The 14,910-nt window shown below is 42.1% G+C and overlaps 1 protein-coding gene across 3 annotated transcripts in view; it reads left to right on the top strand.

The window, feature by feature from the left end:
* COP1 (COP1 E3 ubiquitin ligase) overlaps positions 1–14,910 on the top strand; it is a 128,297-nt gene that overhangs the window by 68,013 nt on the left and 45,374 nt on the right. For 2 of the 3 annotated variants that reach the window (XM_085232296.1, XM_085232295.1), the window contains exon 15: positions 5,320–5,436. The exons of the other annotated variant lie outside the window; for it this stretch is intronic. In XM_085232296.1, the coding sequence (XP_085088422.1) occupies positions 5,320–5,436 (117 nt within the window). The remainder of the gene's footprint in view (positions 1–5,319; positions 5,437–14,910) is intronic. 3 annotated transcript variants of the gene reach the window in all.

Here is a 14,910-nt window from a genome sequence, read left to right as displayed (position 1 = left end):
ATGGTAACACCTATGAATTGTCTTCACTCATAAATTTGCATAATTTTGTCTTTCTTCTTACTTAATAAGTGCTTAATGTTGTCCTGGCCAGCTGTGGATGTGCATTAAGGACATATTTGGCCAGGTGCAGCATCTGGTGGGAAATACAAGAGCTGCATACTCTTCCTGGGCTCTTTTTTCTTATCTGCTTTTGTGAGGCCACACTGGGCTCTCTAACAAGAAATTTCAGTCTTGATAGATATTGGTGTGACCAGAACAATTGGAACTAATCTCTCCGTGTTTCTCTAGAAAGCATGGGTGTAAAATTTTTCTGTCAAGCATTCAGGACAAGCCAGCAAAAAAGTGACAGCTTAGCCAGTTCTTCCTGCTTGCCTGTGTATCAGGCTGTCTCTTCTGAGTCTTTTCAAGTTGGAGGCTAATTTTGAAAGCGCTCTGTATCCTCAGTAGGTATATATTGGGAAAGGAGATTTTAGATTAATAATCCTGTCGTCGGTGCTTCACAACTGTCTCTGCCAGGGCTCAGACGCAGCAAAGAGGATGCTAATGAATGAAGTGTCACAAAGGATAAAATGCTTCTGATACAATAAGAAACAACCTCCTCGGGTCTTGGGTCCTGCATCAGCTTCTTCGTTAGATGAACATAATCCAGGATGCTTATTTGTGGAAGATCTTTGTACTTCAATAGTAGGTAATGAGAGCGAAGAAAGCATTAATGCACTCAAAATAGCTACCGTGTGCATGAAAGCACCATTTTGTGTATGGTTGTTGTGCACTTCCCTCTTAAAGGGGCAAAGGTAGTTGAGTATGTCTATAGAGACCCAAAGGTGCATGCCACCTAGATGGTAGTCAGCAAAATTAGTGTTTACTGGTGATACAAGCAGCCTAGGGAAACTGCATGGCCTTAATTTCAGCTCTTTTATTCGCATAATAATGGCAGGAGCTATGGTTCTCATGTAAGTAGGAAAAGGTGAAGTTCTGCTCTTTGAGTAGAGAGAATTTAATTTTGTGACAGCATGCAGACGATATTGAAGTGCTGGGTAGTGCTGGAGCTAGTGCAGACTTGCAGCTCTTCCTTAACCCAGCATTACTATGAGTTCTGGGCTGAGAATGTAGTTCAGCGGCCGGAATGAAGTTAGCAAATGAGATAGTGAGAGCAAAATATTACCTGTTGCCACGCAGGGAGAATTTAAATCTTCACTGAGGCAGTTCTGGAGCAATCAAGTCTGTATTCCCTGTCCTGATCTTTTTGAAGCTCTCTGATGCTTGTAGAGATGCTAGCAAAACTGACTAGCTAAACTACAGAAGGAGAGTTGGCTTTATGTCCTTTCTTAGCTGAAGTCCCTTCACTATTTCCAGATCAAAATGGAGAGCTGGAGCAGAACAGAGTCAGCTGTGAGGGTTCTGAGCTGTGGTGAAAGGTTACTTTTCATTGCTTCGTGGCAGTGGGGGAAAGCAAGCATTGGTTTTATTACATACAAGAGAAAATTATTTCCTTGGTAAGTGAGGCCATGGATGCCAATCCTGCAGCTGTTTCTCATAGTACCTGTGATGGCAGATAGGTTCACTCAGTTGGCCTCGTGGAAGTGTACTGACAACTGCAGGTCAGAGCATGTTTCCAGCTGTGGTGAGGATATCAGAGGTTTGTTTGGTGCTTCATTTTTAATGATTGTTAGCTCCTTCAGCTTCTACTGACTCTCACTGGAGTTTTAGGTGTTTACAGCTCTTCAAATATCAGGCTGAACTTTGAGCTTGTTCGTTTTCCTGGCTAATAGCAGTTCAATAACTTCCTGGAGCTTTGAGGGCCATTCTATTCAACTGGGAGTGCCTCAAAAGGTCAAGATGATGCTGATAGGTAAAGTGGCAACCCAGATACCTGACTGACAGTCTTAAACTTTCCACGTGCAAGGAGACATTGCCTGGTAACAATCAGGAGTTTATATCATGCTCCTGACCTTACCATCAGTCTGCTGATTTCATATGTCAGCCCCTTCGGCTATTGCAGTGCAGGCTTCCACATCCTTTATTAGTCAGTGTTTGGTCTACAGAAGATTAATTTATAAATTTGGTCCTGAATAAAAAGAATCTTAAAAAGACTTAAGCATTTAAAGTGGAGAAGGCTGTTCCAGAGCATCTTCTTTCTTGTGCGGTGAGGAGTGGACACTTGGCCACTTAGAACTGCATCTGTCAGTAGCAGCAATACTAGGAAACGTGCTTTGAGAACTTGTGTGGTAGAACTAGCCAATCTCAGATGGTTGTTTGCCTCATTCACACAATTCTAAGTGATAAAGACATCTGTGTATTGTATAATTACTGCCTCGACCTCAGCGCTGAAAGCTACAGTAAATAAACTCTTACGAATTATGCTTTATTAAACTGTCAGTTCTTTATGAAAAAATAATGGACAGTTGCAGGTAGGACTTGACAAGTTTCATTATGTGGTGTTACACGTTGCATATATCCTTTTTTATAGCACTGACTAAGATATAATTGAAGCCTACTATATCCCACAGCAGCCAGATCACAGAAATTGCTGCAGACTCTAATCTGCATCTGTCAGTTGTAACGAATATTATGATGGCTTTGAGCACACAGGTTGACTCTTCTCTAGACAAATGGCTATGCAATGTGACCTGAAGACTTGAATGAAAAAAAGCTGAAGCTGAAACGTAGCCCTCATGTAACTTCTGCATCAAAACTGAGACCTGAGGCTGTTTAGTAGAGATGGTTTCAAGAAGGATCTAGGCTACTTTGGACGCTGCTTTAAATGTCAGTGGAAGCTGGAAGGCTTCAAGATGAGTCTGTTTGCTTTTTTTCCTGGATTTGGGAACAACGTAGCTGTAAATTGTGAGAGCACTTAACTTCTCTGCATGCCTCAAGTTTAAGCAGTGTCTGCCAACAGCGTCCTCTACAGTGACAGCATTATTTGCTTCCTATAGTGTCACATTCATAAATGTGATGTCCTCTACTGCCACTGCAACTTAGAGTGTATATATATCTTGGTGTCTGTTCATTAAAGCAAAATACTAGTGTTATATTACAGTGCAAAATTATCTTTCCTTGCTTTGTGCTTCCCTTCTGTCCCTCAGTGAGAAATACAGTGGAGGAGGTATATCTTCCAGTCTGATCTGGGGAAAAAGGAGCATCTTAAGCCATGTTTACAAATGTGGCTAGATGTTTAAGGTGAATATTATAGCTCAGGTAAATAAGGATAGATTTACTTCTGAAAACCAACAACAGTGTGGGTGCTGTTTTCCTTGAATTTTACGTAATGGCTTTATGTAAATCTGCTATGCATCAGTGTTTGTGTTGTCTTCACGCTGCCTTGTAATGGTTCCAGGCAGCTGTCAGATGCCAGCATAGTGCTGTATTTAAAAATGATGTGTTGGTGTGCTCTGAGTAGTTGTATGTTTCCTCTATTCCTGAAGCTGTTCTCCAAGGTATGTTCAGACATTGCCAGCTTTTTGTTAATATCAGTACTATTAAAAAGTAGGAGCATTGGAAAGAACCTGCCAACATTCCTCCTTGACTTAAGACACCCCCAGTAATCCACACTGAAGCCTTGCTTTTCCTTCAAAGCTCCAGGGAATGGATGACCAGGAGAAAGTGCAGAGGAGCGCTCTGCAAGTGGAAGGGACTCAACATGAGACTTCTTATTTCACTGCTTTATTGACTACAGTGGAAAACAAGATTCCTACTCTTCCTTGCCATTTTTACTCACTCCTTCACCTCCAAAGCAAGCCTTCTATCAAAAGATGGCAGAGATGGCCACAGATCTGAATAAGCCTAACCAGCTCTTGGAGCTGTTACAGGGTTTGAGCCTTTGTGTATCTCCTACATGCTCAGCTTCTTGGCTTTAGCTTGCTCTGCCCCAGAACACAGTTGGTGATGCTCACGTACAGCACAACCTGCTGTAGACTTCAATTAACCTTGCTGACGCTTGTATGCTGTGTGCAGGGCATCTGTACCTTTGCCAGTGGTGTACGTTTTCCAACTATCTTCAACTCCACCAAAAGCAGCACGGTTATCAGTCAGTGTGAGCGAGGTGACCGTCCCCTTCTGCTCTGCCCTGTTCCATCTGGAGTACTGTGTACAGCACAAGAAGGCTGCAGAGCTGTTGGAGCAAGACCAGAGAGGGGTCACAAAGATGCTCAGAGGGCTGGAGCACCTTTCCTATGGAGAACGGTTGAGGGAGTTGGGCTTGTTTAGCTTGGAGAAGAGAAGGCTTCAGGGTGACCTCGTTGTGGCCTTCCAATACATAAAGGGGGACCCACTGGAAAGCTAGGAAGGGACTTTTTGTAAGAGCGTGTAGGAATCAGACAGTGGTTAATGAGCTTTAAACTAAAAAAGGGTAGGTGGAGGTTAGAGACAAGAAAGAAATTCTTCACAGGATGGTGGTGGGGTGCTGTTACAGGCTGCCCAGAGAAGCTATGGGTGCCCTATCCCTGGAGGTGCTCCAGGCCAGGTTGGACGGAGCCCTGGGCAACCTGATCTGATGAGTGACAGCCCTATCCACGACAGAGCATTGGAACTAGAGGATCTTTAAGATACCTTCAAACTCAAACCATTCTATGGACTGACCATGTGGGGAGCACCTATCACTTCATCTTGAACGTTAAACGATGCTTGAAGTTTTTGTGGAGAGCGAGAAAGCTAAATTTTGAAAAGCCACTGGTGTTTTCTGTTGATCTTCCTGTGAAGCACTGTAGTACTTTTGGGGAAGAGCTTGTTCTGTACAACATAGTTTAATCAGTGTTCACACAGCAGTGTTGAGAAACAGTAGAGTTCTTTGTACCGAGGAAATATATCATCATAGGAAGCTAGCATACTGATTTCTTTTCTGTCTGTGCCAGTTTCTTGAGAATAAAACAAGTTGTTCTTACTCACTTGTGTTTAAGCATACAATTAGGTGCATTTATTAAGTGCAAAGCAGTTCTGCCTTGGAGCACGGAGTTCTGTACATCTCAGCAAGGGAACAAAGAACAAAAGGGGTTTAAACATTCCTGCTCGTGGTTATATGGATCTGCAGTCCAGTGATCTTAAATGCTGAGATTATAACATATCAGTGAGTCATCTGTTTGCACCCATCACCTGTGTGGGACGTGTGCCTTCAGCATCTCCTGAGCGTGTGGGGATGAGTGGAGTGTTGATGTACCTGGGAAAGTTATCGGGCTCAGTAGCCATCAGTTAGAATCTGATCATTTCTAATTGTTAACAGCTTGGCAAATGAGGTTGTTCATAGTTTTAATAATGAATGAGATCCTATACTTTTCAGATAAAGTTGGGTGTTTTTGCTTACTAATTCTTTTTCTGTTCCTCTAGTGAAGCTGTGGTCTACCAATTTGGACAACTCCGTAGCAAGCATCGAAGCCAAGGCAAACGTGTGTTGTGTCAAATTCAGCCCCTCTTCTAGATACCACCTAGCCTTTGGCTGTGCAGGTAGGTGAAAGGATCTTTGAGCAAAGAGATATTGTCTCTTCTTTCCTTTAAGCTTCTTCTTTCTCAAGGTTGGCTGCTGTTCTTGGCAGTGTAGTATCTTCGCAGTTAAAATGTCTCTGAGTAAGGCTTTTCAAATGTGCAGTCACCCAGAAGGCATCATGATACCTGAGTGTCAACTCCTTCCTGCAGCTTGACTTTTTAATTTGCCCGTGTATCAGAGAAAAAAGCTCATGAAAGCGAGAGGCACAATGTGTTTATTGAGATAGCTAAGGCAACCAGGCAAACCGTAGCTTTGTGAGTCTTGAAGCAAGGTTAACGTGTTAACATGGTGATAGTTGTTCTTTCAAATTTACAGCATTGCTTATAAATAGTAGAAAATCATACTGGGAGTTTCAACTGGTTTTACCTGAGGTGTGCTGTAGAACAGTGGCTGTGCGTGTTTCCCATAGCTGCAGCTATGATCCCTGTGCATGGGCTGATGTTTTCCTAGGTTGAGTAAAGCATCTCTGTTAATGGTTTTGGGGATTTCTTGATGTCACCGGGAAAGGCACGATGAGACTTCTATTCACTTGGATGAAATAGGTTTTGGTGTTTGTACAAAGTCTTGCAAGCAGAATGGGTATCACTTCAGGAGGAAACTGCATTGTGCTATGCGTGCAGCAATTGAAACTTAGAGGTACCTATAAATGTTTAACCAACTCTGCATTTCCTTTCTCCTCAGGGAGTTTTAATGTGCTTGTAACTAGATGTTCTGATGACACTTGCGATCTCTGGACTTTGGGAGATATGTTGATGGCATTCTTGCAACAGCTAGTTTGCCATTTTCTTTAGGTGTTCCGATTTCCAGACTGGTTCTACTTAGAATTGACTCTTAGGAGGAAAAAATACATTTGCATTTTGATACACTGCAAAAAATGGATTCAAGTTGGAGTGTAAAATATTGACTTGCTTGACAGGCATCTTGCTGAAGGTTAGTGAATTACATGCAAGAATAGAATTGAATTACAATACCTACTAGCAACGTTTGAATGAAAGGGGCTATCTGTGAAAGGCTCTAGGGAACGATGAGAGCACTAGCTCCAAATGGATCAGCTAGTGATTAAAATAGATACGTAACAGCACCATGAAGCAGAATTCTTCCTGATGAATCAGTGGCTGAGATTCTTTTCCACCTGAAAGGCAGAGGAGAGAATAAGGCACAGATAAATCTATGGAGGTTTTTGGAGCTGTAGGGGCACGTGGGATGAAAACAAATTGTGTGTCTGTATCTATCAGGCCACACTCATGCCAAACTGAAACCACACTTGTCTTCAGCAAGTTAGGTGGGGAAAGAGGCATTAGTGGACATTAGGGGTTAACTGGAAGCTTCGTAAGACTATGTGTGCATTTTTGAGATTGAGATAGCTGAGGGTAAAACAGTATTTGTAGAAGGGAAGAGCGCATAGGAGGAAGGCAGAAGATGATTTTTGTAAAAAGTAAAAGCATCTTTACCATCAATTACCAAGCATCTTCTTGATGCTTAGTAATTGTCTAAATAAAAAGTAAAATGGATATTTAATGGTGGTTGCGGGAGCAATTATGTGGACTAATTGTACTGATGGGAATGATTTCCCACAGAAGAATTTTAATTGATCTTTCAGCAATAAATACAAGTGAAAAAATGCCATACGAGATTAACCAAAAAAGAGGGATCTTAAAAGCTGGTTTTATTTCTAAAATTAAAAATTCAGAGCAAAGAAATTAGTTTATTTTACTCTATAGTGAGTATGAAAGTAGGCACTCTCCTGTTTAATGTGTTATGACAGAAGCAGTTTTTTCTTCTCCATCAATTTCAACTGATCTTGTTTACTAATTTCACTGAGTCCATGGTTTAAAAAAACAAAAAAAAAAAAACCAAAAAACTGTAACTTGTGAATAGTGTGTTTGTCACGTGGGCAATAAAATTAATAAAGGAAGAGAAAAGCTATGTTAAGCAGTGTTTAAAAAGAAAAGGCATGGGGATGTGGAGGTTCCTGGTTGCCATCACAGGAATAAAGGTGAGTAGTACAAAAGATTCACTCACTAAGGAGTATAGTGAGCAGTTTTAGGAAGTGGGCTTGTCTCTGCGTTGACTTGCTTAGGTGTTCAGAGGAGTTTCAGTTACGATAATTCATGTCATCTACATTTCCAGTGATTGATCCAATGATAAAGGAGCCCTGATTTCCTAACACTGCCCACGCAACAGAATTGGGTGCAGTGTTTAAGCAGAAGTGCTGCTCCTGTATGTGCTTCATGGTGTTGGTTTGGTGGAATTTGATGCTGTATTTGTGTGCCTGTATGTGTGTATATATCCTTACAGCTTAAAGCTTGAGGAGAGAAGCAATTGATGAACTGGTCGGTGGGAAAAGAACCTAATATTTGAAATATAAAAGGATGATGTGGATTGGTTAATTATTAAATTACTATATACACCTTCCATTCTCCCTTTCTCCATACATGGGATAGGTTGCAAGTTGGTAGCCTTGCTTAAGTATTGCAATTCTGACTACAAGTCTAGGGTTTCACTGCTAGTCTTTGTCACACATTTTCTTTTTCCAATTATTATTTCCCTTTATTTTCTCTTGAGGCTCGATCTTCAGCCTTCCCTACAGCTGAAATCCTTTTTAGTAAGGCCTTGTCCTTCTGCATCTTGATGAATGAAAAGGTTTTCCTCTACCTTTGCCAAAAGCATTGTGTCCACTTGCATCTGTCTATTTAGAATGCCTCTTAGAAGTAGTTTTTCCTCATCAGATACTACAGTCAGATCAGCATCTCCTTGAATCTCTGTGCTGATCCCCGCTTTGTGTTGTCTGCAAAAACAGAATGGCTGTCTTAAGATCCTCTCTGCCTTATCTCCTATTTATGTATCCCTTCTCATTTGTTAGTAAAATGTTGACTCTTTGCTTACCTTTACCAGCGATGCTATGGGTAAAATATTCAGAGAGAGATTCACTTTGTAATTGCATGCTTTCTTCAGTTTTTGAAGCATCTCCCTTCCTATTTCTCTGAAATGCCTGAATGCTTGCTAATTTTCATGGTACAAATGATGTGAGCCGAGGCAGGCAGCACCCTGTGGACACTGTCATCCATTTCCCCATGCTGAGTCCCTCAGAAGATCCCTGCCCTTTATAGGCGGCAGGAGAACTTTCAGCCTTGAACATCGTCATCTGAGAAGAGCTAGGATTGGAATTTATTGTATCTGTGGATTTCTTCTGTGCTTCAGTTTACCCACAAGTAACTGGGAATAGTGGTAATGCGAGCAGTGGCTGTGATATTTGGGTTGGATGTAGCTGTGCTTTATCTCCGTATCAAGTGTCTTCCTGTAGAGTGAAGTACTGGCTTGGCTTTGAGTAGATGCAGCAGAAAACTGGTTCAGTTGCTGTTGCTTCTGCTGTTGCAGAATCAGATCCCAGATCCCATCTTATATGGATGATAGATGTTTCTTCTCTGGACTCTTTACTTTGAAAGCTTTCAGATGACCAAGAGATCATTTTTGTGGCTTAAAACAAAGCAAACAAGCAATAAAGTGGAAGTAGAGACTAAAATAGAGGAATAGGTGTTTGGTTTAGGAAATAATTGTCTTAAAATTTGACAGGCCTTTCAGGTGAGAAGAAAGCTATCACATCAGACTGCAACCTGATAAAATCCATTGCAGTGGAGAGGGCACATAAAGAAGAAAAGATCCCTCTTGTCTGTTTTAATAAAATATTCTATTTGCATGCTTACTGAGTTGAAACATTGTGCAGTATAAACTGTAATCACTGACGAATATAGAATTGGGTAATTTTGTGGTCTTTTCCTCTTTTTAAAAATAGATGGGTCTTTATCCTGAAATTAGCCATATAAATCATGGCCAAAGTTGTTATTGTTCTGCTCCAGCAACAGCATTGATGCCCTCAACCTATATATTTTCGAGCATACTGTTTCCTTGCTTTTAGGGGGAAAAAAAAAAAAGTAAAAATGGGCTGCAAATGCATACAGTTGGCAGCTCGAAAGTCCAAGTTATGCAGTCTGGGTGAGATCAGCTTGTCTGCTATCTCCAGTGAGCTAAGCACAGCTATTGATAGCAGCAGTGCTTTATTCCCAGCATGCTATAATACCGTCAGCAGCTACTGCTGACCTTTTATTTCCCATATATTATGGGGAGATCAGATCATCAAAACTTCAAATTCCTGAATTCTTGCACTAGATTCATCATCTTCTTTCATGTGGTTTTTCTCCATGCAGGACCCATAAATGTGGCAGGTTGAGTTGGGGATGGGAGGTGCCCCTCAGTGCTGCGCAGCTGCAAGGCAGACTACCTGCTTCCCAGGAGTCGTACAAACAAGTGGAAACAGCTGATGAGTATATGTAGACAGAAGTGCAGTGGCACAGCTGCATCATGTTCAGAGCTTAACATTTTGGTGGGTTGGTTTCAACCTCAGTCAGATCTCCCTGCGTTGTCACAAACTGTTGACAGCGTGGATTCAAGTGAACTGACCCAGAAAAGCATAGGGCAGCACTCATTGTGTAGGCATTAATGCTTACAGAAAACTACAGCCTCAGAGGTTGAGGTTGTCTAGGCTGGGGGAGTCTCTTCCCTACACTCAGGCTTCTCCACTTGTTCCTGTCCACATATTCCTTGCCCATTCTGTCTTTTTTCTGTCTTCCCTTCTCAACTTGTACAATGCTGCTAAGCAAGAGCACTTCCCAAGAAACTGCCTGTCCTTCCCAGATGACTTTGCCCTTGCCCAGCAGGTTTTGCATGCTATTTAAAATCTTTTTCTTGCACCATCTTCAGCATTACAGAGTGGCGTCACGCTCTGGCTTTGAATGCCACAGCCTTTCATTCCTCGTTGAAAGGCCACAAAACTAATGATTCTGATTCATGGCATACAACTTGAAAAAGGACTCCTGTTGCTATGTCAACAGCTTTGTTTTGATTTTTTTTCAACTGTATCCCCACCTCTTAAATTCTCTGCACAGCTGTTATGCACTTAGAGTTCAAGATCACGTGTGGTTTTTTAGTCAGCATCATTCAATTTTGCTAATGTACCTGGTGCCTAAGCAGGACTGCATTGAAGACCATCTTCATCCAGTGAAATATTGATTTTCTTGCTGCACTAACTGGAGGAGTGATTTCTCTTTTCCAAATATCTTTCTGTAGAGCCAGGCTTTCACGCTGCCTGAGATCTGGGTGGCTTGCCTGCCTTGTCACTCGTCTTAGAAGAATGATGTGATATTAATGACCAAGAAGGCAGCGTGCCTTTTTGGAAGAGAATTAATGTTTTCCAGCTGAAAGCAAGGTCTTACCTTAATAGATTCTCCTGGGTAAGTACTTTGCTCTACTGAGAGCCAGAAGTGACTCAGAAAGGATCTATCCGTGTGAAAATGTGATATGTTTAGGGTGGAGTTAAGCAACTTCTTTGAGCTTAAGCTACAAGATTGCCTTCAGCTTGTGAATTGAGCTCATTATTCAAAGGCATAGGCTAAAGTTAGGCATTTCTTTGAAGCATGCAGATAAAGTTCACAGCAACGCTCAGAATTCAGCCTTTATGGAACTGGTGCAACGTGCAGCAGTCCAGGACTTGCCTGTAAATTCTGTTGAGCTGGACCTGCAGGGTATCTTAACTCCTTATGAGTATTCAGTGAGTTTCCTCTTGTCCATAATTTCTGAGGCTATTGGCAGGGAAAGATGGGAACAAGGCCAAGCTTTTTCAAATGCGTGCTTGACATCGTATGGCTTAAACGAAACTAATTCCAGAAACCATGGCACATGTTGCATTTGTTGCAGCCTAGGAAAGCATCTGCAGCCCTTCTTTAGTCTTCTAAGGACACTTTGAAAGAAAGAATCTGTGTTTTTTACGGTCTCCCATAACATCGTTGTTATGAAACTTAGAAAATGTGGAATAGATGAGTGGGTGTTGAGGTGCATTGAGCACTGGCTGACTGGCAGAGCTCAGAGGGTGGTCATCAGTGGCACGGAGACTGGCTGGAGGTGTAACTAGCAGTGTTCCCTGGAGGTCAGTGCTGGCTTTGGTCTTGTTCAATATCTTCATCAGTGATCTGGTTGAAAGGCTAGAGTCCACCCTCAGCAAATTTACTGGGAGGATTGGCTGATAACATCTGAAGGCTGTGCTGCCATTCAACAAGACCTGGGCAGACTGGTGAGTTGGGCAGGGAGGAGACCTGGCAAGGTTTAACAAGAGCAAGTGTAGAATCTTGTACCTGTGGAGGAGTAACTGCGTGCATCAGTGCAGGTTAGGGAATGACCTGCTGGAGAGGAGCTCTGTGGAGAAGAGCCTGGGCGTTCTGGTGAACAGCAGGTTGGCCACGAGCCAGCAGTGTGCATTTGTGGCCAAAAAGGCCAGTGGGTTTCTGGGGTGTATTAAAAATACTGTGGCCAGCAGTCTGAGGGAGGTGATCCTTCCCCTCCTACTCTGCCCTGGTGAGATCACATTTAGACTGTATCCAGTTCTGGGCTCCCCAGTACAAAAAAGACATGGATCTCCTAGAAGGAGTCCAGTGGAGGGGCACAAAGATGATGAAGGGCCTGGAGCATCTCCCATGTGAGGAAAGGCTGAGCAACCTGGGTCTGTTCAGCCTGGGGGAAAGAAGACTGAGAGGGGATCTGATCAACGTAAAGAGACGTGGGAGGCGAATGGATGAGGCCAGGCTCTTCTCAGTGATGTGTAGTGGTGGTACAAGGAGCAATGGCCTAAAACTTGAAGGCAGGAAGTTCTGTCCTGACATGTGGAAGAACTCTTTCAAGGGTGATGGAGCACTGGGGCAGATTGCACATGGAGGTTGTGGAGTCTCCTTCTATGGAGATACTGAAGGCCTGGCTGGATGTCTAGCTCTGAGATCTGTTGTAGCATACCTGCTTTAGCAAGGGGGTTGGACTCAACGATCTCTTTTGGTCCTTTCCAGCTCCTGTGATTCTGTGGTTTTGGCCAGTGGTAGTAATCATATGTAAGTACTTGGCAGCACTTATTCTGGGGGAAGCACTGAGCTTAGTAAGATTGTTTAGTTTAGAACACTGTCTTGAAGGTTTGATTTAAAAGCGATCCCTCTTCATAAATGTTGGAATGTAATATAAAGAGAGTATCAAACTGTGCCTTCTGTCCTGATGCCTGGCCAAAGACTGTCTTTCTGGCTCAGATTTCAGACATTTATGGTGGATCTGCACCTGTTAAGAACTGAGAAATGGAGGAACTGCAGCCACACCGAGTTATTTAAACCAATGCTGCGTGTAAACTGACTTGCCTGTATGGGACCAACAGAGAGATGCCAGGTCAGCCAGGCGCCGTGCAGTGCATTCAGATCAGACGGGGACAAAAAAAAATCATTCACAGGCATGCAGGAGACGTTGTATGTACAAATTTCAGGACTTAAAAGCTTATTTAACTTTATGTACACAGAAAAAAACATCTCAGATTCTCTGGGTAAAGCACTTGAAATACATAGCAAATAGTACTACAGAGACCTACTGGGAGGTACCAAACTATCCAAAGATCATCACACTTCAGTGACAAGTGAACGAATAAAATGAACTTGAGAAGCTCCCTTTGATTTTCTGGAGAAAAGGATAAATCTGACGTTAGCAGGAACGAGCTCTCTAATTGTTTGCTTAAATATTCTTTTCCTCAACATTTTGTCTTATAACTGGTGCAGAAGTCATTTAGTCAACACTAAAAAACTTAAATTAAAATTGAAATAAGCCTTGAAATTGAAGAATAGAATAGGCAGCTCTGAGATTCATCTTTTCCTCCAAATGCCAAATTGCTCTTGCTAGGACTTTTTGCTGTATTCCTAAGAGTTGAATCTGCTTCAACGTCAGTTTCCAAAGCTGCAGTTTTTTCTGAATAGTTGGATTTAATGAAATTACTTATTAGAATGACATCTTCTCTAGTGCCTAACTGTTTTACTTCCTTTTCAAACTGCTTACAGGCTTTTATTTGGGTACGGTTTGCATTTAGACTTAAACAACATAGAGTACTTTTTCCATACAAACTGGTGAAAATCGTCATGTTGCTTAGGAAAAAATCTGCAACCTACGAATGCAGTGTGATCTGTTCTCTAGAAGGCTCCGTTTCTTAGTAGCTGAACATCTGAAGATTGCACGTGTTTTTTAAGAGGAGAGTTTTCAAGCTTGGGCTAGATGGAAAGGAGCCTTGTCTAAAGAGGAACTGTTAGCCACTTGCATTTCAAGCTGGTGACAAAACGAAAGGCTGTAGATGTATGTACAAATCCAGTTATCCTTCCCATGGATCATTTCATTGCCTAGCTAGATAGTAGATTTCCTCTTTTCCATACTGGATACCTGTGTATCATCATGTACTTTTTCCATACTTATTTCCTCATCTGCATTATCTACCGTATCTTCAGGATTTTGATCGAAACCCTCCTATCTGAAGCTTGAGTGTTAGCGATTATGACAATACCTTTAATAGTCATCATCTCTTCCAACAAGACTGGAATCTACTTTGATGGCCATTTAGGTGATGAGTCAAATCACCACCTCCCAAACCTAGCAGGGGGAAGCTTATATCTCCTCAGGCTAGTCAGGCACCATATAGTGCTGGGCCCACATCAGGTTTGACTGAGAATTTGACAAATCTATGTCCTCAGTTGTGCATTGTAATGCCTATAGCAGCAGCCTGCTCTTTTCCTAGAGCCAGTTTGGTTGCTATGAAGCTTGTTTGGTTTGGTTGTTTGGTTCTTGTGTGATATTTGTTGATGCAACAGAAACCCTAACGCTGTTGCTCCATAAACATACTCATAAAATCTTAGGGAGGATGTTTCTTTCCATATCTATCTTTCATAATGGCTCAGGCCCTTACCTGCATGAACTTGTTGTCGTGGAGCTTGTGGTCTCTGTGAGCCTGTCTACCACCTCCATCGCTGCTCCATGATTGCAGAGCTTTGAGGCAATCAGTAATGAGACCTTTGGTTTGCACTAAGGTCAAATGTTGTGTGCAGCAAGTATCTTGAATCAGGAGAGATCTGCTCAGCAAGTGAGGTCGTACTAATGGCTGTGATGGATGCAGCCAGCAGACTTTATACAAATTAGACTTCTGGTGCTCCTGAGATGATTCACATCTTCAGACTTGCATCTAAATGATAGCATGGGTTGGGGCACTTCTTACCATTAAATGACTTCTCTTCACATATTCTGGGTGTCATAAAAGTCATTTATGGACATTGAAGTGGGTATGTCAGTGGATATAGTCATACATGCTCACTGTCAAGAAGAAGAGTTGGATGAAGAGTCTGAACAGTAGCTTTTCTACAGGTCTGCTGTTGACTTCATTAATTTTGTTTTGATACATCTGCCTTATCTGTACTGAATCTTTTGGGTTTTTTTCCAGCAATCTGATAGATGAAAAGCTTTGAATTGCATACAGACTTTCTATCCCTTGCTCCTATGAGAAATCTCTGCAGTTCTTTAAAGCCATAAAGGTCAAAGTTTCAAAG

This window comes from Meleagris gallopavo, chromosome 10, assembly GCF_905368555.1.
Source record: "Meleagris gallopavo chromosome 10, MGAL_WU_HG_1.1, whole genome shotgun sequence".
Lineage (NCBI taxonomy): Eukaryota > Metazoa > Chordata > Aves > Galliformes > Phasianidae > Meleagris > Meleagris gallopavo.
The sequence above is the reverse complement of the archived record's forward strand: the minus strand, read 5'-3'. Positions and strand labels throughout refer to the sequence as shown.